The sequence below is a fragment of the Phasianus colchicus genome, chromosome Z (assembly GCF_987193195.1).
Source record: "Phasianus colchicus chromosome Z, bPhaCol1.hap1.1, whole genome shotgun sequence".
Classification (NCBI taxonomy): Eukaryota; Metazoa; Chordata; class Aves; order Galliformes; family Phasianidae; genus Phasianus; species Phasianus colchicus.
This window is the reverse complement of record NC_143476.1, coordinates 14,065,422-14,090,421: the sequence shown is the minus strand read 5'-3', so window position 1 is coordinate 14,090,421 and position 25,000 is coordinate 14,065,422. Positions and strand designations below refer to the sequence as shown.

The window sequence follows — 25,000 nt, the reverse complement described above, 5'->3', positions numbered from 1 at the left end:
CTGTGTCACTCAAGGAAAAGCAATCTTTTACCGGCCTTGCCATGCTCATGGCAGCAGCAATGCAGATGCCAGCAGCTGACGCCCACAAGGGCAGCCAGCCTGGACTTATTTTCATTACATATCTTTGTCCTGATGTCCTTCTAGAAGCTTGGACATTTCTCCCTCTGAGCAACAGAGGGCAGGAGAGTTCCAAGGTGAGGGCACACTCTCCCCTGTTTATCTGGCACTCAAAGAGAAAGAGAAAATGAAAACAAGATGTGTTTCCCTGCCCATGGCAAACACCAGCCTTTCCATACTTAAAGTCTTCCTGACATCAGCACTAATTGAAACCACATCCTACTCACTTTTGCCATGTCTGGCAGAGGTTGCAGCTCTTTCTATTGCATCCCTCTAGCTTTCAAGTCAAGAGCTCCTGTGTCACACAAGGAAAAGCAACCTTTTACCTGCTTTGCCATGCTCATGGCAGCAGCAATGCAGATGCCTGCAGCTGATGCCCACAGGGACAGCCAGCCTGGACTTATTTTCATTACATATCTTTGTCCTGATGTCCTTCTACAAGCTGGAATATTTCTCCATCTCAGCAGAAGATGGCAGGATGGGTTCAAGGTGAGGGCACACTCTCCCCTGTTTATCTGGCACTCAAAGAGAAAGAGAAAATGAAAACCAGATGTGTTTCCCTGCCCATGGCAAACACCAGCCTTTCCATCCTTACAGTCCTTCCTGACATCAGCAGCAACTGAAACAACATCCCACTCACCTTTGCCATGTCTGGCAGAGGTTGCAGCTCTTTCTATTGCATCCCTCTAGCTTTCAAGTCAAGAGCTCCTGTGTCACACAAGGAAAAGCAATCTTTTACCTGCTGTGCCATGCTCATGGCAACACCAATGCAAATGCCTGCAGCTGATGCCCACAAGGACAGCCAGCCTGGACTTATTTTCATTACATATCTTAGTCCTGATGTCCTTCTACAAGCTGGAACATTTCTCCGTCGCAGCAGAAGAGGGCAGGAGAGTTCCAAGATGAGGGCACACTGTTTTCTATTTATCTAGCATTGAAAGATTAAGACAAAATGAAAAGCAAATGTGTTTCCCTGCCCATGGCAAACACCAGCCTTTCCATCCTTACAGTCCTTCCTGCCATCAGCACTAATTGAAACAACATCCCACTCACCTTTTCCTAATCTCGCAGGGAGGTGATGCTCTTTCTAATATACCCCTCTGGCTTTGAATTCACCAGTGCTTGTGTCACACAAGGAAATGCAACATTCCAGCTGTTCTGCCATTCCCATAGCAACAACTATGCAGATGCGAGCAGCTGATGCCCACAAGGACAGCCAACCTGGACTTATTTTCATTACATATCTTTGTCCTGAAGTCCTTCTAGAAGGTTGAACACTTCTCCATCTCTGCTGCAATGGTCAAAAAGGGTCCAAGTTTAGTGCACTCTCTCCTCATGGCCTCTTGCACTCAAAGACAAAGGGAACATGAAAACCAGAAGTGTTTCTTTGCCCATGCAGACACTAGCCTTTCCATCCTGACAGTCCTTCCTACTATCACCTGGAATTGAAACAACATCCCCCACATCTCTTTTTTGAACTTATTCATGCATGAATAATAATAATGAGAATTTTTCTGTAAATCTTATTTCTGCATGGAAACGATCTGATAACCAGAGCTTTTTTCTCTAAAACAATCCAGCGAATTTGCATTGCTTATCTATGTACGCAAAATGTTTTTGCCATTCATCTCAAATATCAATACATCTGGCAAAATAAGATAGAAAAAGTATATACAGACATTTTTGGACATTGATTACTTCTGGTCAAGTGGGAAAGAATCCCTAAGCTGCAATCATGAAATTCTTTTATCACTTTCTCTGATTTAGCCAGTGTTACTAAAAGGGAAATAAGACACAGGCTTTTGATAGCAGCTGCCAATTTAAGAATGATAATACGGTTTATTTTTCTTGGCTAAGATCAAAGACCCGCATTTCAGGATTATCTCCAGCTCATCAAGTATAATTAACAGTTTTGGATAGCCACAGTATTATATAGCAATATTGTCTTCCTGCAAGGAATTTCATTGTTTTGACACGTGCCACAGGTTGTTAATAGATTGCCTGATTACCATTTATTTTTTTTATTGGCTTATGATGACCACAGAAAACTATACAGCAGCACCATAAAAACTTTAAATCCTATCCCATGTATCTGCATTCATACGAAAATTATATTGGAAAGCATTGGTGAAACTAAGATTACAAAATAAAGCAGAGGACAATTTCAGTGAAAGCCTGCAGGTTTCACAGCTCTGCCCATTTCAACCCCCTGAAGACATCCACGGGTTTCCTGCTGTGGGACACAGGCACTCACCTGCAGCTCAGCACTGCCTGCTCATGCCTGCGCACACCTTCAGGCTGGAACCAAGGAAATCCTCAGCAAAGACATCAGTACACTTTTGTTATGATGACTTTCATAAAGAAGCATCAAATATTTCTTCACGAGAAATACTGCAAGTCCCTTTGACACTAGCCCTTATTTTAAATGTTTAGATTTGTGCTTCATTCAGGTGTGCTGTCACTCCCAAAAAGATTTTTATTCCTTTTCATTCTGAGGAACACAGTGATTTCTGCCTTGTTTACTGACTGTAGGCACAGCAATACTCCTGCACCTTCAGGGAAACAGCAAATCCATCTCTTTCACACCCTACTTCTATCAAGCTCATTCACCTTACAAGGTATTTATTGCAAGCAGCTCTTCCAAAAATGGAGATTAGCAGAACCTGCAACCCAGGACACCTCAGTAAGCCAGTACTTTTCATCTCCTGAAGGTGTAGGTAGACACAGAGCTGGAACATCTTTTCCAGAGCTGTGTGATGCTATCTCATCTATGTTCCTTTACTGTGCACTCAGTGTCACTTCTTATCTAACCGGGTTGCATCCCAGGATTTCTGGTGCCAAAAATAAACTGACAGCTTTCATCACTAGTTAAAAGGAAACTGCAATAGGAAAAGCAATTTTTCTGATTTCTCTGTTGATCAAAGATGCTTCATGCAAGCCTGATGCGGTAGAAACAAGATCAGCTTTAGAATGACAGTCATTAGAGCAGAATCCTTTCACTGATGAAATCCCACAGTCCTGATTCATACAACACTGACACTGGAGGACACAGTAGTTTAGATGAGAGCGCATTAAAAATGACTAAGTTAAGGTCTCAGCAAAGAGTGACAAGTATGAACAAAAGAGGTTGCAGAAACTGCTTCAGCTTGGCACTCTGGCATAAAGTATGACAACACACAACCTGGCTGTGCAGTTCCAGAAGCAGAAGAAAGCCGTCAACCAAGACTTGTTCTCATCTGCTCTGAAAGTCCACTGGGACAAGGCCACTTTTCTCTGACGTGCTTCCAGAAGTATCACTTCTGAGCACTGTGCCAGGGAGTTACAAGATACTGTTTGTGTGTACAGAGGAGAAAAAGACGTCTGTCTGGAAACAGACTTGGTGAAGGAGAAGCAGCATTTCCAGAGTACTTCAGAAAGAACTGAGCACTGCCCCAAGAGCTTCAGAGCGGCAGGCTGTCACAGTGTGCCAACCAGCTCAGCTGTGAGTTGGCACTGAAGCTGCACCACAGGGAGAACAAAGCCCCCTGTGCACCCTTGGAGAGCCAAGGGTTGGAGATTCATGAACCTTGAGCTCCTTTCCAACCCGGGCCATGCTGTGATTCTGGGATTCTCACCTTTGCCTCATCTGGCAGAGGGAGGCAGCTCTTTCTCTTGTCTCCCTATGGCTGTCAGGTCACCAGGGCCAGTGTCACACAGGGAACTGCAAACACTGTGTGTGCTGTGCCCTGCCCATGGCAGCACAGAGGCAGCTGCCAGCAGCTGATGCCCACAAGGACAGCCAGCCTGGACTTCCTTTGATTCCTTCCCTTTGGATCAGCGTCCTTCAGGAAGGCGGAACATCTCTCCAGCTGAGCAGCAGAGGACAGCAGGGCTTCGTTGTCTGGGCATGTTCTCTTCTGGCCCTCTGGCCCTCACAGACACAGGAGGAGGACACAGAGGCTGCTGTAACACAGCCAGCCCTGCCTCTCAGGTCAGCTCTCAGGCCATCCTCTCTCCCCTCAGCAGCAGCTCACTGTTCTGCACTCCTCTGGCCTGGGCTGGCAGAGGTGTGCAGCAGTTCTGCTGATCTCCCAGTGCTGGCCATGTCTGCAGTGCCTGTGTGAAAGACACAGGAAGCTGCCAGCATTGCACTGCTCTGCTGTGCCCCTGCCATCACCGAGTTTGCTGTCAGCAGCTGCTGCTACACGTCCATTCAGGCACAGGCCTTTCCTTCCTGGCCCTCTTTCCCCCCCTCTCTCCTCTGCTCTCTCTCGTGCTCCCCTTTGGCCTGGGCTGGCTGAGCAGTGCAGGCCTTGTTGTTGCTCCCTGGGCCAACTACGTCACGGTTCCCCGTGACTCTGCCAGCTGCTCTGACACAGCGACTGCGTCCTCAGTGTGGATTCCAGAATGCGACAGACGTCCAGAGAAGACTTCCAGGGCTGATTGGAACATGCTGCCATCAAGAACTGCCATGGCTCAGGCCCCCTGGGAATCTGCTCACAGCGAAAGCTGCTGTCACTCTGTGTGGGCACAGCCTTGTCTGTGTAGGCCTGCTCACACTGCAGCCCCTGTCTGCACCAGAACCGTGCCGATCCACCTTCTCTTGGCCTCCTTGCCTGCATGGAAAAGGGCAGCTTGGGCTGAAGTCCCTCAACTTTCAGATGGCCGAGTGAAGTCTCTGAGCCCTGGTGACCCACTCAGCTCTTCAGCCTGCTGACCTGCTCTGCTGGGGCTGTCTTAAAAGGCAGAGGGCACGTTATCCTAATGTCCCCACATCCATCCCTCTTAGCATACTGTAGGCCAGTTCCTAAAAGGACACCTGCACAATCTCTCTGAATGTTAATCAACATGTAGTTAGTTTTCAGTGGTGAGTTTTTAGTTTAGTATTTAGTCAGAGGTGCAATGGTTCTAATGGTGAGAGAAAGACATTCCCAGTTGTCATCAGGTGGAACACACTTCAGACTGGAATCCTCAAGCAGACTGCAGTCAAGCTTTCTTAATTACTTGTTGTTGTTATCAATTCAGACGCATCTCTTAATTCCTGCTTGAATGAACATTCTGTAATAATCTGCTGAGACAGTGCAAGGCTTGACAATGAGACCATAGTTTATGAAAGCAGCACTTTTTACTTCCTTTACAAGTTCTTATCTGAATGCTAAATACAACATCAATTCACTTCTCACTGGGTTGAACGTTTTAAATATTTGGTAAACATAATGGTTCTAATTCTGACATTTAATATGAAAATATTAAAATTCCTTGTAAGTACTTCTTTGTTAGAATGCCAGATGCTAAAGGGATGAAGTGGCACAAGAAAGCAAAATGTCTCTGCTGATGGCAGGAAGGACTGTAAGGATGGAAAGGCTGGTGTTTGCCATGGGCAGGGAAACACATCTGGTTTTCATCTTCTCTTCGTCTTTGAGTTCCAGAAAAATAGAGGAGAGCGTGCCCTCACCTTGGACCCCTCCTGCCCTCTGCTGCTGAGATGGAGAAATGTCCCACCTCCTACAAGGACATCAGGACAAAGTAATCAAAATATTTCCAGGCTGGCTGTACTTGTGGGCATCTGTTGCTGGAAAATTTAATGGCAGTAAACTGCCTAGATAATGACAGAATGAGGGTGACAATAGAATGGTACGTAATCACAGTGCAATGAAAAAAGTATGCAGGGTGCAGGAAGGGAGGTGTGGACATTCTGAGTTGCAACTCTTTATTTGCTCCAGAAAGCTCTATCAGAATGGAAGACTGAAGGAAATACTTTGAGGGGTTTTTTAATGTGACTGGACAAAAGATCCACGTGGCAAATTGAATAACTGGGTGGTAAAGGGACATAGATACCTCACTGTTTCATGGAACCTTTCAATTAAGCATCTGAGCACTGTGTACAGGACTTGGGAATATAAGTATTAGAGGATCATGGAATATCTGTATTTGGAAGGGACCTCGAGGATCATGTATTCCACCTCCTGGTTCCACACCAGACCTCCTATGGGTCAAGCCCTGTGTCTGAGAGCCTTGTGCAAATGCTCTTTGGCCTTTGTCAGCTCAGTGCCAAACCACTGCCCTGGGGAGCCAGTGCCAAATTCCATGTATCTAGTTCATCCTACAGAATGATGCCAAGAACAGTTATAGAGATCGACTTACAAACAAAATTCTTGTCTTGAATTAATGGTACACTCACCATTTCAAAAAAAAAAAAAAAAAAAAAAGAAAAAAAAAAAATCAAAGCCACATTCTTACACTGGCATTTTACAGTATTGTCAGATTTTTGTAATTCTGTTTTGTCATATAAGATTCTCTCATCGTGAAATAATGACCAAGTTCTCTTTTCAGATCTAAACATACAAATGTTAAAGGCAACAGTGCTGTTCAAGAGTACATTACCAGCTCAAACACTGCTTTGGCTCTAAAACTGAAGGCAGTCAGGAATTTTATCAAGGAGTTAGAAGAAAACATGTAAGTGTAGATTTAAAAGCAACCTGTATTGTTACTTAGAGTTTGATATAGTGTAATCCAATGCACAGTACTTGTAACGTGTGTTTTACAAAATGCTTTGCAATGTAGGCATCTATTAAGATAAATGCTGCAAGTTCTAATATGTCCATGACCTTTTCAAACTGTTCCTTACTCCTACACATCACTACGAGTAGTTCTTCTGTCAGGAAGGATCACATGAGTAATTAACCTGTGACCTTAAGTTTGGAATTAACTGCATACAGTGGAAGTAAGAGCTGTGGGTTATTTTGCTCTTTCAGTGTTGAACAGCCGAGGTGTTTTGTTTTGGAGGGTGGATAGTGATGGGACAAGTGGGGAATGGCTTTAAACTGAGACGGGGGGTGTTGAGGTTTAGGTTGGATGTGAGGAGGAAGTTTTTCAGCCAGAGGGTGGTGAGGCACTGGAACAGGTTGCCCAGGGAGGCTGTGGATCCCCATCCCTGCAGGCATCCAAGGCCAGGCTGGAGGTGGCTCTGGGCAGCCTGGGCTGCTGGTTGGCAGGTTAGAAAGCCCACAGGACTTTATTGCAGCCCTGGGTGCAGGGGGATCACTGCTCCTAGCATTTACACAGAAGAGCTGGAGAAACAGGTGATGTACATTCCACTTGTGAACATTCCTGCAATTGCAGAGAGCGTGCGCCTGTTCCAATCACTGCTGCACAGATTAAAAACTGATTGCAGATGAGCTGTTTTGGTATGGGGTTCTTGCCAACGGTCTGCAGTGGCTGTGTGATTCCTCGGGGAGTTGCTCTCCAGCCCAAAGGTCATGTCCTAAGTCGACCAGATCCCGTTTGTGTCCAGAAATGGCTGACAACAGATCAGCTGCTGGTCAAGTTTCTAACATCACACTGGCCTTGCTCCAGTGTCTGTGTCATCAGCCCCAGCACATACGGTGCACCTCTTCAAGGCTTTGCAACACTGAGACTCTGCACTTGGGCTCCAGACATCCTGCTGCACCAAGAGGTTATTCTAGCTTTGGTATCTTGCAACTTTGTATATAACTACATCACTGTAATCATAAATGTCTAGGAGCATGGAGATGGAGAAATTAATCTTCCTGTAATTCTCTGTACTGCAGCCCCGTGGTTGTCAACACCTAATGCAATATTGAAATTTCAGTTGAGAAATTGAAAGCTGTCCCTAACAAAAAAACATCTGCATTTGTTATTGAAATCACACTAAGGATCAATAAATCCAAATGCTTCTAGCATAACCACGATTATAGGCAGTGTTTAGACAAGCTCTTACAGGAAAACCATGAACACAAGGCTAGAGAGAGACTAAGTGATGCACTCTGCAGGAATACTCATGGAAGTCTTCACAGTGCAGGAGTCTGATCTGATTACAGATGCTGTGCTTTAAGTACCCCTTATCATATCTTTTTTTTCACTGTTGTGCAGGGGTTGGACTCAGTGATCTCTGGAGGCTGGAGATGCTGTTTGCTCATGGAAGATGGAGAGAGGAAAAGCAAGTGAAAGGCATGCTGTGCATAGCCACCACATGGCATCTGCACCATTTCCCCCTGCACAAAGGAGGAGCAGCTCACAAGCTTGGCCTGGGCCAGGGAAGGGAGCAGACAAACATCTGGACCGACCCCAAACGAGCTGGTTCTGCAGGTTGGGTGTCTTCTGCTGCTTGTCTCACATCCTGCTGCTCAGCGGTAGATTTGTTCCTGCTCAGTGCTAACAGGAAACTCACACAGCATTTCTGTTTCAGCTGTGCCAACGCTTTGATCCCTTGCTGCTTGGATGGGGCGTTTGAAGAAGGATGCCTGTGCTGATGTCCAGCCAGGCTTTGGGGATGAGTCTCCACACCAGGGTCCGTCTGGCAGGACTGAGGGTTGGGGATCCGGCCAGGTCGAGTCCAGTGTGCTTTGCTCTTGTTCTTAGTGCTTGTTTTTGCTCAGGAGGGCAGGAGGTGAACCTCGTGAACCAATGCCTGCAGACGGGGTTTGCAGAGAAAGAGGTCCTGCAGGCCTTGTGTGACAGCCACGGAGCTGCAGCGAGGCTGCATCAGTGTAAAACACCAGAGATCCACGGAGGTGTGAAGGGGAGCTGTGGGCTGCAGTCACGCAGGAAGGGATGTGCATGCTCGGGGTTTGGTTGTTGTGTGTGTGTTAAGTGACTGTGATACCACTGCTGGGTCAGTGTGAGTGTACGGAACAAGTGTGACAGCCTTTTTGATGGAGTCCTGTGAAAGGAGTCCTATGGACTTGAGATCCAACTGTCAGCCCGTGGGCATCATCCAGGAGTTGGGGTAGGGGATGAGGCAAGGGAAGTTGGGCTGAGAAAGGGATAAAGCAGTCTGGCAGTAGTTCTGTGTTTCTCCCATCTCCTGCTTTATTTCCTTCCAGGTGAAATAGATGGGTGCTGCAACATGCCCTTGAATGTAACAAAAGCCACTTTAGTGTGGATTTGACATGGGCCCAGCACTGCAAGGTACGCTGCTGGGAGGAAGCGTCCATCTGGCTGAGGGCAGGAAGGCCCTCCAGAGGGATGCACTGAGGCCAGTTGTGCGAGGCTCAACAAGAGCAAGCGCCAGGTCCTGCGCTTTGGTCATGACGACCCCGTGCCAGCTTCTCCAGGATTTGGCTGGGGTAGAATTCCAAGCAGCCCCTGATTCCAGAACGTTGGGCTGGGCTGTTGGAATCTTCTGCCCTTGGGACTGGTCTTGCCTCCCCACCCTGTCCGTCGTGGTGGAGCAGCCTGGTGGCCCTCAGTGATGTCATAAGGGCTAGAATGAGGGGAGGAGCAGTGCGTGCTGCGTCCCTTCATTGGAGCGCTGGAGCTCTGACTGAGCAGCTCGCTTGTTGCACTTGTGCACCGACTGCGTCCCTTTGTCTTCACACCGTCCTGTGCAGCACCTTGTAGGTAAGCTGAGACAGTGTGGGAGAGACGGGGGGACAGTGAGTGCTGAGAACTGCTGGCTGGTGGAGCTCATAGGATCACATTATCTCCATCAGCAGAGGGGTGGCCATGAGGGACAGGGAGGTGATCGTCCCCCCCTGCTCTGCTCTTGTGAGGCCCCATCTGCAGTACAGTGTCCAGAAAGACAGGGAGCTGTTGGAGAGGGTCCAGAGGCGAGCCACAAAGATGATCAGGGGACAGGAGCACCTCCCCTGCAAAGACAGGCTGAGGGAGCTGGGCTTGTTCAGCCTGGAGAAATGAAGGCTGTGGGTTGACCTCATGGCAGCCTTCAGTACCTAAAGGGAGTTTAAAAAGAGGAGGGGAATCAACTCTTTGAAAGGGTAGATAACAGCAGGACAAGGGGAAATGGTTTTAAGTTGAAAACTTAAGTTTTTAAGTTGAGGGAGGGCAGATTTTGGATTTTCCCTCGTAGTCTTTGCTCAACCGTGGAAGCAAACTGACCTGCTCTTTCTCTCTCCTCTCTCCACCCTCTGCCTGCTACCCTGGTGCAGCTTTTGCTCGTGGAAGATCAGAGCAAAGAGACAAGGAACGGCTGCGGATTCGTGAGATTTCTCTCCCTCGTTCTGATCTCTTGCCAGGTACCTGCCATGCTTTGTCCCCCCACATGCTTTAGCAGCCCGTGACGCCCCGTGTTTAGTAACACAGCCTCATCCAGCTTTGATGGGACGCTGGTCACGTGTGGGTTTTCTCCACGTGCTCTGCAGCTCAGCCCTCATAAGGATGCTGTCTGTGGAGCTGTGACCAGCTGTTCTACAGGAAACTAATCCCTTAGGCAAAGAGTCCCAGCCCCAGCTTGTGCAGAGCTGCACAGCATCACCAGGGACACCAGCAGGCGTGCTTGGGCTGTGTGAGTGTGCCCGACAGCTGTAGGGAGCACAGCAGAGATGTGAACAGAGAAAATAAAAGTGTGTTTCTTTTCAGTTCCAGCTTGTCACACCTACGCTGATGGCTGTGGCGTGCAGCGAGATCAGCTGTGGGCCTGACCTGGCATGGACAGAGGTAGAGTATGAAGCTCTGATTGGTCTTTGTTCCCTGACTGCAGCCAGTAGAGTGAGCCGCAGATGTGCTCTCCTGCTTTCCAAGAGAGCTCCTCTGTGGCAAGACAGCAGTGCAAGTGTGGCAAGTTTATAAAACTACCAGAGCCATCTCGGCTGTTGTGTTTGTCCTCTACTGACTTTTCCCTTGAAATGGCTGCAGAAACAACAATCATTCTCTGCTCTGTTTGGCCTCGCTGTTGGTTGGACTGCTCAAGAGAGCTGCTTGGTGCTTGCAATGGCACTGTTTGCACCTTGTAACTGCAGCCATAGCTTTGGTTTCCCTCTTCACGGTCTCCTAGCATCTGAAACAGTCAGCCTTCCTGCACAAAGAGCGCAGGAAAGGAGGGGGCAAAATGGACAAGGCCACCTGCCTGCGTCAGTGCCATTGCTGATTAGTCTGGGCGGGGAGAGATGCATCTTTGCATTGCCTGGCGTGTGCCTGCTGCACACCAGGGAGAGAAACAGCCGTTATTAGACTTGCAGTTCCTTCTGAAGTGCCCATGATAAGGACCGAGTGCATTTCCTGCAGCTTTCTCTGCAGATGTGCTCCTCACCTTGAAATCCTCCTTGTTGGTTCCCAGCTCCTCACCGTGGCCTGTGCTCTCTGTTTCAGATTGAGAACAAGGGGAAACCCCTGCTGGACCATGGGGAGTCAGCTGTGAACATTCCAGCTATTGCTGCTGCCCATGTCGTTAAGAGATACGTTGCCCAGGCAGCGGATGAACTCTCCTTTGAGGTAAGCAGTTCAAGGCGTTCCTTGTTGCTCAATTTTACAATGGCAAATGCCCTCAGAGCTGCACTGGTGCAAGTGCTCTCAAGCTCGGCGATGTTTGGCAGTGCAGAAGAATGCAGACATTTGAGCTGTGCTTTCCTCCCAGCCGTGCTGAAGCTGGGATTGACACTGCAATCTCTTGCAGGTGGGAGACATCGTGTGTGTCATCGACATGCCACCAAAGGAGCTGACCCCCTGGTGGAGAGGCAAGCTCGGCTTCCAGGTAGGCACAAGCTTCAGACTGGAGAGTGCAACTTCAGTAAAGGCAGGAATCTCAGCTTAGAGCTGCTCTGCCTGCTCAGGATGCCTAATGGACGTAAACAGTTTCCCTCTGTCGGTGTCAGAGGACCTTGCCTTCGGCTGCAAATGTTGAAAAATTATTACCTTTATGCTGTGAACTATGGCCATTTTCTGCTGGATAGTCTTATGGAACGTCAGGCAAGCACGTTCCGAGGGAAATGTTACGTGGCTTTTGGTTTAACAGTTCAGATCTGAGATGTGCTGTATGCAATAGTTGGCCTCTCTTCTTGTTACAGGTTGGATTTTTCCCAGGGGAGTGTGTGGAACTCATTAATAAGAACATTCCTGAGGCACTCATCAACTCTGTGCCAAAGCCAGGTACGGATGTTACATTTGATGATGACGGGAAGAAAAATGAAGTCTTTTTTGGGGTGTGCTTAGTACCTCCTTTATCCATCCCACATTGTCCTCTGGGTTGATGAATCTTCATGCACACCATGGGGCAGTGATTTGGCCCAATCCTCCTGATTTTATGATTGGACTTGGCAAAACTATAGAATACTCATGGAATGGCTTGGGATGGAAGGGACCTCAGGGATCATCATGCTCCAACCCTCCTCAGGATGGTCTCCCAGCCCCCACATTTAATGTGAGACTAGACCAGGCTGCCCAGGGCCCCATCCCACCTGGCCTTGGGCTCCTCCAGGCATGGGGAAAATCCCTTTTTGTATGTACTGGTTGGTAATGTTCTTCCCGTTCTGACGTGCTCTGTAGAATGTGCTGTGCTCGGCCTCGTCCAACGGAGCCAAACCTGAAATGACCTGGTTTCTTCCTTTTGTTGTGCAGTGCCCAAGAAACGCAGCAAGATCCTCACCTTCCTTCGTTCCTTGGTGAAGGCCCGCCCAAAGAAACCGACCGAGCGGGAGGTGGAGAAGGAAAGGGTGTTTGGCGGTGACCTGGGAGAGCATCTTCTCCACTCCGGTCGTGATGGTAAGGAGCTGCCCATTCCTGAGATCTTCCACTGCTGGGCATCTAAAGAAGATGAAAGGGAGCTCATATCTAGCAGGGGGCAGGCTGATAACAGTGGAGGCACGTGTAATGGGAGTTGATGGCTGAAGGATCAAGTGAGGCGGATGCTCCTAAGAGACAAGCACATCTGTATTTGCTTTAGCCAAGCCTGGCTGGGCTTAGTGGATGGGATGTGAAGCACAGCCTGCAGCACGATTGAATCAGGAGCTCCACTGACGGCTGGCACGTGTTCTTCAGTCCCCCAGGTCCTCCAGAGCTGCGCTGAGTTCATTGAGCAGCACGGCGTGGTGCAGGGGATATACCGCCTGTCCGGCGTCGCGTCCAACATCCAGAGACTGCGGTAAGAGTGCTGCGACTGACACAGCCTGAGTGCATCTGGTGTGGCTTTGGGCTTGCCTTCCTCTCGCTCAACCGGGTTTGCGTCCCTCTCTCCAGGCAGGAATTTGAGTCGGAGCAGATTCCTGAGCTCACCGTCCGGGACATTCACAGCGTGAGCTCCCTCTGCAAGATGTACTTCAGGGAGCTCCCGAACCCTCTGCTCACCCACCAGCTGTACGGCAAGTTCTCGGTAAGCACAAGGCCACGTCTTTCATTTCCCTCTTCCTGGGCCTCTTGGCAGATGGCTGCAGCAGTGCCCCAGCTCGGAGGCCCTTTTGCTGTCAGCCCCACGAGGTTTACTCGCAGTGGTGTACTAGCCTGATTGGTGTCTCGCTCCCTTTCTGCACTACTCCAGGATGCTGTTGGTGCCGCTACAGAGGAGGAGCGGCTGCTCAGAATGCAGGACGTCATCCAGCAGCTGCCCGCTCCTCACTACAGGTCAGTGCTGCCCTCAGCCTGCTGAGCTCAGCCCTGCTGCATTGCAGAGGGCAACGATGCGGTTCCAGCCTTTGTCTTTCTGAATTGCAGCACGGCATGCTGGTTGGTGCTGAACGTTTGCCTCTCTTGTTTTCAAGGACACTGGAGTTCCTGATGAGACACTTGGCGTGTCTGGCTGGGAGCTCCACGATAACAAACATGCATGCCAAGAACCTAGCCATTGTGTGGGCTCCAAACCTCTTAAGGTAAACTTCTGGTTCTGATTCAACACAACACTGACATCTGTTCTCCAGTAAAAAAAAAAAACAGTCCTCCCTTTTTCGCCATCAAATGTGCTCTTCTCCTGTAAAATCTGTGGCTGACAGAAGAGCAGGAGCCTGGGCTGTTCTCCAACCCCACGGGCACAATGTCTAGGTGACAATTTCTGCAGTCTTGTTGAGATGGGACTGACGTGTCCTTGATCATCCAGGAGAATTTCTGCAGTGCCATCACTGATTGCCCACTGTGGAAGTCTCCAGAGCCTCAGCTGACAGCTTTTGGCTGCAACAATTCAGACTCGGGGAAACGGTCTTGGAGAAATGACTTCTAAAATCTGCCTTTTCTACAGATCACAGCAGAACGAGTCTGCCTGCGCCAGCGGAAGAGCTGCCTGCATGGAGCTGCAGACACAGTCGGATGTGGTGGAATTCCTCATCAACCACACCGACGTCCTCTTCTGCTCCAAATCCAGAGCAGACATTGCAGATGCAGCAGGTGAGTGTCTTCCTCCATTAGCTTGATCTTGACCTGACACCTTGACCAAATGCAGGCCTTCTCCAGGACCTTTGAGATACTCTTTTACCATCAAGGGGACAGCAGACCTCTGGGCTTCCATTAGGGTATGGCATCCTGTTGCTGGATGCGGAGAATGTCCAAGCCCAAATTTCACAAGGAGGAAACCGTCATTATTATGGTTTGCATGCAGGAAAAGCTTCATGCAAGCATGGCAGCGAAGCTTTCTCAGTTCCCTGCCCCTTTTATCTAGGGGTGAGATCTCTTAATGATGACCGTGTCCTTTGCCATAAACAGACTTCTGCCCACATGGTTATTTTGAGCTCCTCTTCTTCCAGTGGCTCGGATAAGCAAGCCTGAGAAAAATACAGCACCTCCCCCAGAACTGTGGTGGCTGTGCTGCTGCTTCCTGATCCTCGCTCTTACCTGTGGTTTTCCCTGACAGGGCACAATTCTCTCCCAGGGCCCAAGTCTGTGGGGGTCTCTTCTGCTGCCACAAAGCTGCTCAGCGTGGAGGAGGCACAGGCACAGAGGCGAGGCCACAGCAGCTCTCCTGTTGTGACAGAGAGCAGCCCCGACATTGAAGTGGAAGAAAGCCCTGCAGCTGGGCAGGGCAAATTCCACACAGTCATTGACTTTCCATCTGAAAGGTAAAGAGGACTTTCTTTTCCAGCACCCAGCATCATTGTTTGGGTGGGTTTTCTGTTTTTCTGCAGAAACCAGGCAGTGCTAGGAACAAGCAACTGCTGCCAAGAGCTCAGTGCTGCTCTTCCCTCACCCTGCACCACGCACGACTCACAGCATTGGCTGTTTTCTCTCTCCAGGCAAAATCCACCCAGCAAGACTGAGGAATCGCCAGCTAGCAGTTGGTGTTGCTGCTTCAGCCTCAGAAAGCCATCCTCTGGGAGCAAACGCCAACTGCAGCGCAATGCCAGGCAGCCCTCAGAAACAGCAGTGGTAGTCCTGGCAGGTAAGGGTGCAAATGCAGCTTCCAAATCCCTGCTTTTCAGGAACATAGAATTCAAGCTTGCTCTGCACTTGTATCTCCTTCTGGCATTCCAGCCCCTGCCTAACATCTTCAGTTCACCCCTGATCAAGAACCACTGTCGTAATTCAGTTTGTGAAAGTTTGACACTAACCCCTGTGTATCCTTTCTAGGTGAATCGAGCCCTTGCCAACCCAGAAGATCCAGGGCAAGTAGCGAGGATGCTCTCTGTGCTTCCATCATTGGAGAGCTCATAGGGAGCACAAATTGCTGCAACTCCAACAGCAGCCTTCCATCTAACAACAGTAACAATAGTGATGGAGAGAAGGAGCTCATTCAAGTTCATGCTCTCATTACACCTGGCTCTGCTGAAGTTGGTGACCTGAGCCTGCCAGACACCACCGTGACCAACCTGGATTTTAACCCCGTGCCTTTGCTGTGCAGCCCAGCCCAAGCACAGTCAGAATGCCCCGAAAGTTGCACCTCTGTGCAGGAACAGGCCAGGATCAGTGAGGAAGAGCAGAGCCTCTTGCAGGGGGACTTTCAATCAGGCCTCCAGTCCCAGGCACCGGACAGCAGCACTGAGAGCTCTGAGCCACTCTCTCCATGACAAGACAGGATGAGTCCCATCGTCACCGTGGACCTCTCACACCCTCCTGTCTTTTATATAATAATAAAAGCACACTTGTGCTCAATCAACGTCTTGACTGCTTCCAGAGTCTTCATTCACACGGACTGGGATGAATGCAGCACACAGCAAGGCACCCCAGCTTGCAACATGATGGCTGTGGGGTGCGTGCAGCACAGCTCTGTGGTTTTTCCCATTTTGTCTGGCTTTGGGATGTCTGCAGGGAGAGCTCTGCTACCATTTGGCATGGTAGCAAATAATCTCTCGCATCCTGGATGCTGCTCATGATACTCCCAAGCTTCCTGGCTGTGGCTTTGTGATGCTTTTCAGGGCTTTCTGATGCATTTTCATGCCTTGGATGTTGCTTAACACCTCTCTCCTCCCACCATGTCCTTTCCTGGCTCCCACCTACGTGCTGGCCGTGCAGATCTTACTTCTCCAGCAAAATTGGTGTGCCCTTATCTTACTAGAGAATGGGCCTCTCACCATGGCACAAAGCTGCTAGAGTTTCCCAGGACACAGGAAGAAGATTTTCTCCACTTTTCCACTCCTCCACTTTAGCATTTTGCAGTCAATGCTTTGGGGTTTTGGCAGAACTCACGGGTTACCCTACTGTAGGATACTGGCTTCTATATTGCCAAGATACCTCATGGTAATTTTGGTCGCCCAGATTTCAGCTCTGTTGGGGATGAAAAAAGAGGCTGAATTTCCCACCGTCAGTCCCACAGATTCCTTCTCTCCCATTGGAAACGTCTGGGACATTACTGAGAAAAACACTGCAGTCTTTTGTTCAGGGGTTGGCAAAGGCAATGCTCCCTGCATTCCTTGCAGGGGGCTTTTTCCATGACTTTTTCATTGCTGTACACAAGTGCATACGGATACTTGGACACTCCGATGTAGGTCGCTCCAAAAGTAATGCCTGCTGTTGATTTCGATGGAAACTGCAGCTCTGCTGCCATCTGCTGGCACGACAACAAAACGTAATGGAGTATTTGTAGGAAGGTTCAGCCTCTGCTGCCGTACCACCAACAGTCACCTCTGATATCATGGGCATTCATCATTATCTGTCATCACAACACCTGAACGTACGGCCACTGACACAGATTGCTGACAAGGCCTACGATTAACCTGCAGCAGTGAGGAAACCCATGAAGTCTACGTGGAAATGATAAAAGCTGACCAGGATAACTGCCAGCCAAGTTTTATGTTACAGATCGGTGCATCATTTCTGTATTTGGCAGGGTTGAGCAGTCGGCAGTTGGAAAACAAAGCACTGGATTTTGCAGTGTTAGTGAAAGAGTGAGATGTGAACAAATGAACCACTTGTCACGTACTGCCTTCTTCTGTAGCGACATTAAACTCTGCAGAAATACATTTTTCCTGTGTTTGCCTGTATTTGTGAGGAACCGGGGCAGAAAGAGAGCAGCGTCGGGCAGAGGGGATGAAAGATGGAACCCTGCTTTCTCGGGCTCTCCTGCTTGCAGGAGGCCGCCACCGCAACCGCGAAGAACGTCTGCTTTATCCGAGACGCCGTCCCAGAGCGTTATGCGGAGACTTCCCACACTGCCGCACGTCCTCCGGCATCACCGCGAAGTGCGGACGCCTCGACCGCCGAGGTTCGCCGCTTCGGAGCCGTTCCCGCCAGAAGCGCAGCGACGGCCCGCGAGGCGCGGCGCGGTTCCGGCCGCTTCCCTCACTCACGGCTCCCCGAGGCGACGGAGCGGCCGCGCGGCTCTCGGCCGGGCGGCTCTCGCGAGAGCGGCCGACGCGGCGGGGACGTCGCCGGGGCTCGCCTGGAAAAAGCCTCGGGGGCGGAGCGGAGGCGGCGGGGCGCGAGGATCGCCCGGGCCGCTTTAACGAGGAGAAGCCGCGAGCCGCTCGGACGCGGGACCGCGCGGCGAGGGCGGCCGTCGGCGCCGCCGGGCGAGCGGTGAGTGCGCGGCTCCCGTTGACGGCCCGGCGGCCGCAGCTCCGGAGGCGCCGAGTGGCCGCGGCCGCGCCCGGCGGAAGGCTGACGCCGCAGCTGCGGAGCCCCGGGTGCTGCTGGGCGCCGGCAGACCGGGCGGCTTGTGGAGATGGAAGCTGCGGGTTGTGTCGGCGAAAGCGCCTCAGCTGCCACACGCAGGCAGGGCTGCTGTTCCGTCGTTGCTGTGCTCGGCGGCCGCTGTGTGAAATGGTGGCGCTTCATGTGAACCTGGCTGCTGTCTCAGTTAGTCCAGGCTGTGTCTTCTGTGGGTGGTTCTGCTGGGAAAATGAGGTGCTAGAGATCCACCTCTGCAGTGTGAGTGTTCTCCTGCTCCCGCGTTGCTTCTCCTGCTCCCACATCCCTCTCTGCGCAGGGCTTTGGTGGTTTCTGTGAGGAGAAGCCTGGACGAAGAAGTGGCTGCAGGACGGTGCCCAGAGGCTGGTGCTCAGTGGCTCGACGTCTCGCTGGAGATCGGAGGCAAGTGGTGTCGCACGCTGCTGGGACTGATGTTCTTTTGTGTCCGTGAGATTGGCAGTGGGGCTGAGTGTTCCCTCAGCAGGTCTGTAGATGACACCGAGCTGTGGGCTGTGGTCAGCACACCGGAGGGATGGGGTGCCACCAAATGGACCTGGACGGGCTTGAGCACTCGGCCTGGGAGAGCCTCAGCAAATTCAAGTGCAAGGTCTTGCACCTGGGCTGAGGCAACACCCATTAGCAATACAGACTGGGGGATGAAAGGATTGAGCGCAGCCCTGCTGAAAAAGTCCCGGGAGTGCTGGTGGATGGAAAGCTGGACATGAGTCAGCCCGGAAAGCCAACCGTGTGCTGGGCTGCACCCAAAGCAGTGTGGCCAGCAGGGTGAAGGAGGGGATCCTTCCTCTCTACTTTTCACTGGTGAGACCTTACCTGGAGTCCTGTGTCCAGATGTGGAGTCCTCAGTACAGGAGAGACGTAGACCCGTTGGATTGTATTGAGTGGAGGGCCATAAAAATTATCGAAGGGGTGAAGCACCTCTCCTATGAGGACAGGCTGAAAGAGCTGGGGCTGCTCAGCCTGGAGAAGAGAAGGCTCTGAGGTGATTGTGGCATTTCAGGATCTCAATGGGAGCTACAGGAACAAAGGTGATAGACTCTTTATCAGGGTCTGTTGTGATAGGACCAGGGGAAATGGTTTCAAGCTTAAAAAGGATGGATTTAGGTTAGATATAAGGAAAAAGATTTTCTACAGTAAGGGTGGTAAGGCAGTGGAACAGATTGCCCAGAGATGCGGTGGATGCTGTGTCCCTAGTGACTTTCAAGGCAGTGTGCTGGATCAGACCCTGGGGAACCTGATGTAGATGTAAATGTCCCTGTTCATTGCAGAGGAGTTGGACTAGATGACTTCTAAAGGTCTGTTCCAACCCTAAGGATTTTATGTTAAAAGACACTATACACACTCTCTTGGTGTTGATTTCTGTCTCTTGCCACTTACTCTTCCTTTCCTCCTGTCACTAATACAAACATCTCATTTGCTTTTCTCTATTTTGTTTCCATGTAATCTTCTAGTGTCTTCAGATGCCTTTCTTGCACTCAGCTTCTTTGTTTCCTACACAAAGGAAACCCACCCGTGACCATTTCCTCCCCCCACTCTTCTAACTTCTTTCCAGGCATTCAATTCCTAAACTTATAGGTATTCTGAACTCTCCTCTGATTTCATCATGGCAACAATCCATCCTCCATCCTTGACATCTCTCTAGAATTTCTCTCACTAAAGCCTTTGATGACTGCAGCTGAATCTCAGATCCACATCAGTATGCTTATCTTTTGCAAATTATCAGACACCTGCCTCACATTTAACCAGGCTTTTCTTACTGAATTCTTGCCCTTCCTCAGGGACTGTATCCTCTCTGAGCTTCTCTCATTATTCTCCAACTTTTTTTTTTCAGTTTTGTTTTGGGGGGGGTGGGGTAGGAGCAAGACAATTCCTTTAACTTCCTCTGGGTTTTGGATAAATTTTTTGTCTCTATCCACACTGTCTGTGGATAACTTTGTCAGGAAACAAAGTCAGTTCCAAATTCTGAGACAGAGAAGCAGATTAAAACTTGGTTTTCTCTCTTTGGCGCTCTCTTCCAAACATTCAGCAATCCACTCTATTTAGCTGTGACTAGAGGAAAACTCATTTTCTCTAGGCCACCTGGCAGCTTTGTGTCCTGTTTGTTCAGTCCTTAGTCACTGAGGTTATGGCCTGTGACTAGAGTGCTGCAGCAGTGTGACAACCAGAATGACAAATAGCCACAGAGTTGAATTAGGTAGAAACAAGTCAGTTTTGAAACGAGTGTCACAGTACCTTGAAGAACACCTACATGAAGATTTACTGTCATTAAAAACTAAGTATTTGACTTGGTTGGTCAGCATTTACGTGCATGCTGCATGGCCGGAATTCAGTTGTCTGGAGGTTTGGGTCCTGTACTTTGCTACCCTAGTATCTCTGGTTCTGCTGGTACATCTCTTGTGCCTGGAGCTGGCTCTCCATCTAACTGAGGCATCATCTTTAACACTTAAAAAAACAAGCTCAAGGAAAAAAGGTTTTGGTGATGTGACATGAAAATAGACAGCACAAATATAGACCTGCAGTAACAGAAGATATACGTGCTAGGTGTTGAATATAATTTGGAAACCAAGCCACAGATGAGAGGTCTTACTTGATTTGGTTTATTTTTGCTAATCAGAAAGTCAGTAGATGTAAACCACAGATGCATCATAGGGATATTCAGTCAGGTGATGCAACATGTATCTAATTGTTTTTTCATAATTACAATGATTAATAGATATTAGCATGATAATGACTCTCTTCCTAGCTCAAAATATGTTATCACTAAATTTGAAAATGGCACACTAATAAATAGGGCTTTTAAAAGAGGTGTGTTGGTAAAACCTTGTTTTGTCTACTTGTTTTTCACTGTAATATCAATATATTGAAAACATCTGCACAGGGCCAAGTAATTGTGAGGGAATAAAACAGCATATGAGGTTATAATTACTATGTTAGGTAAAACAGAGCATTATCAGTCTTCATTGTTGTTGTTTTTTTTTCCCTTCCAGTTACTTGATAGTCCAGGAAACTTTTCACAGCTGAGCCATTGTGTTTTCTTCAGAAGTTAGAAAGAAGATTGGCAGATTGATGTCCGTATTCAGCTGTACAGCCAAGTACTGGAAGAACTGCACTATTTCATCCTGCTCTTCTGTGAGTTTCTATTATTTACCATGTAAGAACAACTTCTTTGTAATGTCTCCCTTGTAGAAAAATGACATGTTTATCTTCAGTGCCAGCCCTTGATTTCCAGTGCATGTTCAAAATAGTTAATGGGTAAAGGAATGCTGGCTGGTTTTATGCTAAGAAAAAAAGCCTCCACAAGTTCACAGTTAGTGAAGTACACTTTTTTTTTTTTTTTTTGCCAGATGGTCTGCTGGTTTCTCACGTCTTCTTATGTAACGTGAGGGAACATTTTGTTGTTTGAATTGTTATAACTGCCTATTTTCTGTGTTCAAAGGAATAGATTCCCTTACATCTGGGGTATTTTTAACTGGATAATGTAACTCAGAGTGATAATATATAAAAACAGACTTCTGTGTTGGTTGTTTGAAAGAAAGTTGTTTCTTCATTAGAAATACTAGAAATGTAATAATTTGATTTGGTAGTTAGTTTTTCATCTGAATATTAAGTTCCGAGTAGAAAAGAAAATAGCACTAAGTTTAATTGCATGCTTTGAACAAGGTTTAATAACCTATACACTTTCTTAAATATCCCTCAGTAGTGTATGCTGTTATTGTCCTTGGAAGCACTGGATGTCCTTGTTTTAATGGTTCAAAGCATGTGAAAAATCTTTGTCTGGAAGAATATAACAACTGGGATTTTTTACTTGTACATGATAACACACTAAATTCTATCACTTTTAATTAATTTGATTAATTATAATTTAATAACTTAATAATTTAACTATATATAAAAATATATAGCCATAATTCACTGCTGCAGATCTGAATACAAAGATTGCTGGGGCAGTGCTTTCAGGGCCAAAACTTCAGCTAGACTGTTGTGTCTTTTGAAGGAATTATGCAGATCCTTCCTATTTGAGGGTCTAGCTTTTGGCTGTCACCTTATGAAGTCACTGCTTTCCATGGACTTCCTGGCATTCGCCTTAATCAAGAGTTGGTGAGGGATAAAAGCCCCTGGCTGATCTCATATCTGCACTTCTTGCACAACCATTGTAGTAAGTATCATCCTTAATCTAACATTGTGAAATGGTTTAATTTATAATGATTAAAAAGGTGCAAAAACACGTCAACCTTCACATACCTTTGGAAGATCATAGAATCATATAATGGCTTAGATTGGAAAGGACCTTACAGGCCCCCCCAGCCCCAACCCCTGCCATGTGCAGGGCTGCCCCCCACCAGCTCAGCTGCCCAGGGCCCCATCCAGCCTGGCCTCGAGCGCCTCCAGGGATGGGGCACCACAGCTTCTCTGGGCAGCTGTGCCAGCGCCTCACCAACCTCTGGGTACAGCATTTCCTCCTAACATCTAACTTAAATTGCCCCCTTTTTAATTTAAAATCATTTCCCCCTGTCCTATTACTAGCAGACTGTGTAAAAACTTGTAAGCTCCCTTCAAGTACTGGGAGGCTGCAATAAGGCCTGCCCAGAGCCTTCTCTTCTCCAAACTACACAAGCCCAGCTCCCTCAGCCTTTCTTCACAGGAAATGTTCTCCAGTCCTCTCATCATCTCCAAGGCCACCTCTGGACCTGCTTCAGCAGCTCCACATCCTTACTGTACTGGGATGCAGTACTCCAGATGGGGCCTCACAAGGACAGAGTAGAGGGGAGCAATAGCTCAGGTTGGGTAAAACCCAGCATCCTGGCCGAGAAGCAAGAGATGTGTAAGCAGTGTGCTTACATGTATTTCTGAAGCTGTAGGTTGATTGTTATGGTGTATATATGTATGGGAAGAATGGCCTGAACCTCTGATTGATCACCTGAGGCGAGCAATGAGTCAGCCCTGGGAGCACAGGTGAAGGCAATTCAGCTGTGCTGCTGGAAGGAGTGGAGCCTGGCTGCACCTCTCCTAGTGCCATTTAAGAGCTGACTACCAGTGGGGAAGCATCTTTTTCTGGAGATCCCTTCTTTGGAGTTTTACAGCAAGCCCAGGTAAGCGTAAGCACTCTATCTATTCTTTCTTTGGTGTATGTAATAATCTGCTTAGCCAAACTCTCTTGTGTTTCGTAATTATAATGTCTGTGTATTCATTGTTTGTACAGTATAACTAAGGTTTTCTAGCATGTGTTCACTGCAGTTGGGAATTATCTAGGGCAAACACGAAAACCTGGCAAACTGTAGCATTGTGGAATAAAGAGAAATCCTGCAGTAGAACAACTTGCAAGCAGAGGCATCTAAGCAGAGAACTAATTGCTTAATAGTATATTTTATCGTTTGTTTTCTTGAAAGCAAGAAGGCAAAGTGGAAGTGAAGAAGTAAGAATGGACATCATGAAAACAACAGTAAGAATTTCTGTTCTAAAAGTAAGCTAGAGAAGGAGTCTGTAAATACTTACAATTCCGCATTAATCATAAATTATTTTTGTTGAGTTCCTATATTCAAGTTTATTTAAATAAGAGGTTGACATAATCTCTATTTATGCTTGTGTGTGCATAGCAGTGTATTTGGAGATGCTCAGGTAGTAGAAAATGGTGGGCCAGTAACTCTGTCACTCTGTTATAGCAAGAAAGAATTTAAAACATCCCTATAATATTATAGAAATAGTTGCTAGTCAAAAATGGATTTTTTTGGTTCCCAGTCCTTACCAATACATTTCTCTGGTCTTGAGTCAATAGATGGGTCGCTCATTACAAGATGAAGAAAATCCAGCAGAACTGTGTGGAGCACTGAGGGCATAGCAAAATAATGGATCGTCAGTACCAGATAGATGTATGTATTTCTTAAAATTCCCATGTTTTTATGTAGCAATATAGATGGCTCTACTTATCTTGTCCTTAGTGGACTTCAAATACTTTGATTCCAGCCTGTTCTGACTTCCTTGTCAGTACCAACTGGGGTACAAATCATCTCACTTGACATCAAACCTGTAACCGTTAGGTGTGAAGTTAAGCTGGCTGAAGATCAGATTTGGCTGCTATGGACGTTCTAAGTGCATCTACAGAGGAAGCTTAATCTTTCCCATCCCAGATGGCTGTCTTGAAAGGGTATGGGTTGCTATCCTTCATCACTCCTTTCTCTTTGCTGAATATACAGGGACTGTAAATACTAACTTAAGATAGTATGTCTAATTTTTGGATGGCTGATTCTAGAGAGCAGAAATTCTATTTTAAGGAGGCACACAAATCCTTCCATGCGGTACTGTTCTTTCTGGGATGTGGTGTCTTATGTACTTTGAGGAAGATAACAATTTAACTGCTCTGTCCTGTACTCTTGGTGTATTTGTTTGTTGCTGGGGGAGTACTGGTCCATTAGGATCCTGGTATGAAAGGCACTCAGAGTCTGTAAGATACCATTTGACCTGCTGTTTATTAGATCGAATGCTATAAGGACAGAATAATAAATAACTGCTGTCCCTTTAGATGCTAAGAACCCCAAGTTATGCAGCACCGAAGAAGCATCTGATCCCTGCACAACACTTTGCTGACCCCTTATTTGAAGGGGTACTCCCATTTGGATAATTTCCCAACATGCCAGCTTTTTGCTGTACTTCTAGACAAAGGCAGGATAACCCAAGTGGCATAATCACTGGTACTAAATGGGAGCTGGAGTTTTTGTGAAGGAAACTTAAAACTTGATTGCAGTACTGAATCAACAGGTGAGAATGATGCCTAGAGCAGAGATCCACGGCAGTTCTAGCTGTTTGGTTCTGTTCACTTGTAGCCTTTAATGTCAGGAAAGGAGTTGAGCACTGAGCTGTGTATGCTCTGTTTTGCTGAGAGTTGCAGTGTGACTTATTGAGTCAAACTGCCATCTCTTCCTGGAAGGCAGGTTCCATTTAAGACACTTTAGTGGCTCGCACTCCAGATTATGCAGATGCACGTTTCAAGGTTGTGAATGACTGGCTCTGGGTCTTTTGAAATGCTCCTTTCCTACCTATCTACTTCAACAAGTAAATAGTTTTGTGTCAAGTTAAAGATCAGAGGGCATTATTCTACCTGATCGTATTTGTGGCTTGGAGACAATCACTATGGCAGATTTCCTGCTCTGAA

The 25,000-nt window shown here is 47.9% G+C and overlaps 2 protein-coding genes and 1 long non-coding RNA gene across 5 annotated transcripts; all 3 read left to right on the top strand.

The window, feature by feature from the left end:
• The first annotated feature begins 10,236 nt into the window (after positions 1-10,236).
• On the top strand, positions 10,237-12,844 carry LOC149912621 (rho GTPase-activating protein 32-like). Its single transcript, XM_090130884.1, has 5 exons — positions 10,237-10,245; positions 11,167-11,289; positions 11,471-11,548; positions 11,862-11,943; positions 12,412-12,844. The coding sequence occupies exons 1-5, from the start codon at positions 10,237-10,239 to the stop codon at positions 12,672-12,674; spliced, it is 555 nt and encodes a 184-aa protein (XP_089987010.1). The 3' UTR covers positions 12,675-12,844.
• A 718-nt stretch (positions 12,845-13,562) lies between these two features.
• On the top strand, positions 13,563-16,008 carry LOC149912620 (rho GTPase-activating protein 32-like). Its single transcript, XM_090131797.1, has 5 exons — positions 13,563-13,655; positions 14,018-14,163; positions 14,627-14,831; positions 15,006-15,151; positions 15,340-16,008. The coding sequence occupies exons 1-5, from the start codon at positions 13,564-13,566 to the stop codon at positions 15,774-15,776; spliced, it is 1,026 nt and encodes a 341-aa protein (XP_089987923.1). The 5' UTR covers position 13,563; the 3' UTR covers positions 15,777-16,008.
• A 1,972-nt stretch (positions 16,009-17,980) lies between these two features.
• On the top strand, positions 17,981-23,714 carry LOC149912619 (uncharacterized). Of its 3 annotated transcripts, XR_016461576.1 has the most exons (5): positions 17,981-18,237; positions 20,841-20,982; positions 21,848-22,009; positions 23,241-23,293; positions 23,620-23,714. It is a non-coding gene; the product is annotated as an uncharacterized LOC149912619 (long non-coding RNA). The 3 variants fall into 3 exon arrangements; XR_016461577.1 differs by lacking the exons at positions 23,241-23,293; positions 23,620-23,714 and having other exon boundaries at positions 20,852-20,982; positions 21,848-23,224; XR_016461575.1 differs by lacking the exons at positions 23,241-23,293; positions 23,620-23,714 and having other exon boundaries at positions 21,848-23,223.
• The last annotated feature ends 1,286 nt before the right edge of the window (positions 23,715-25,000 follow it).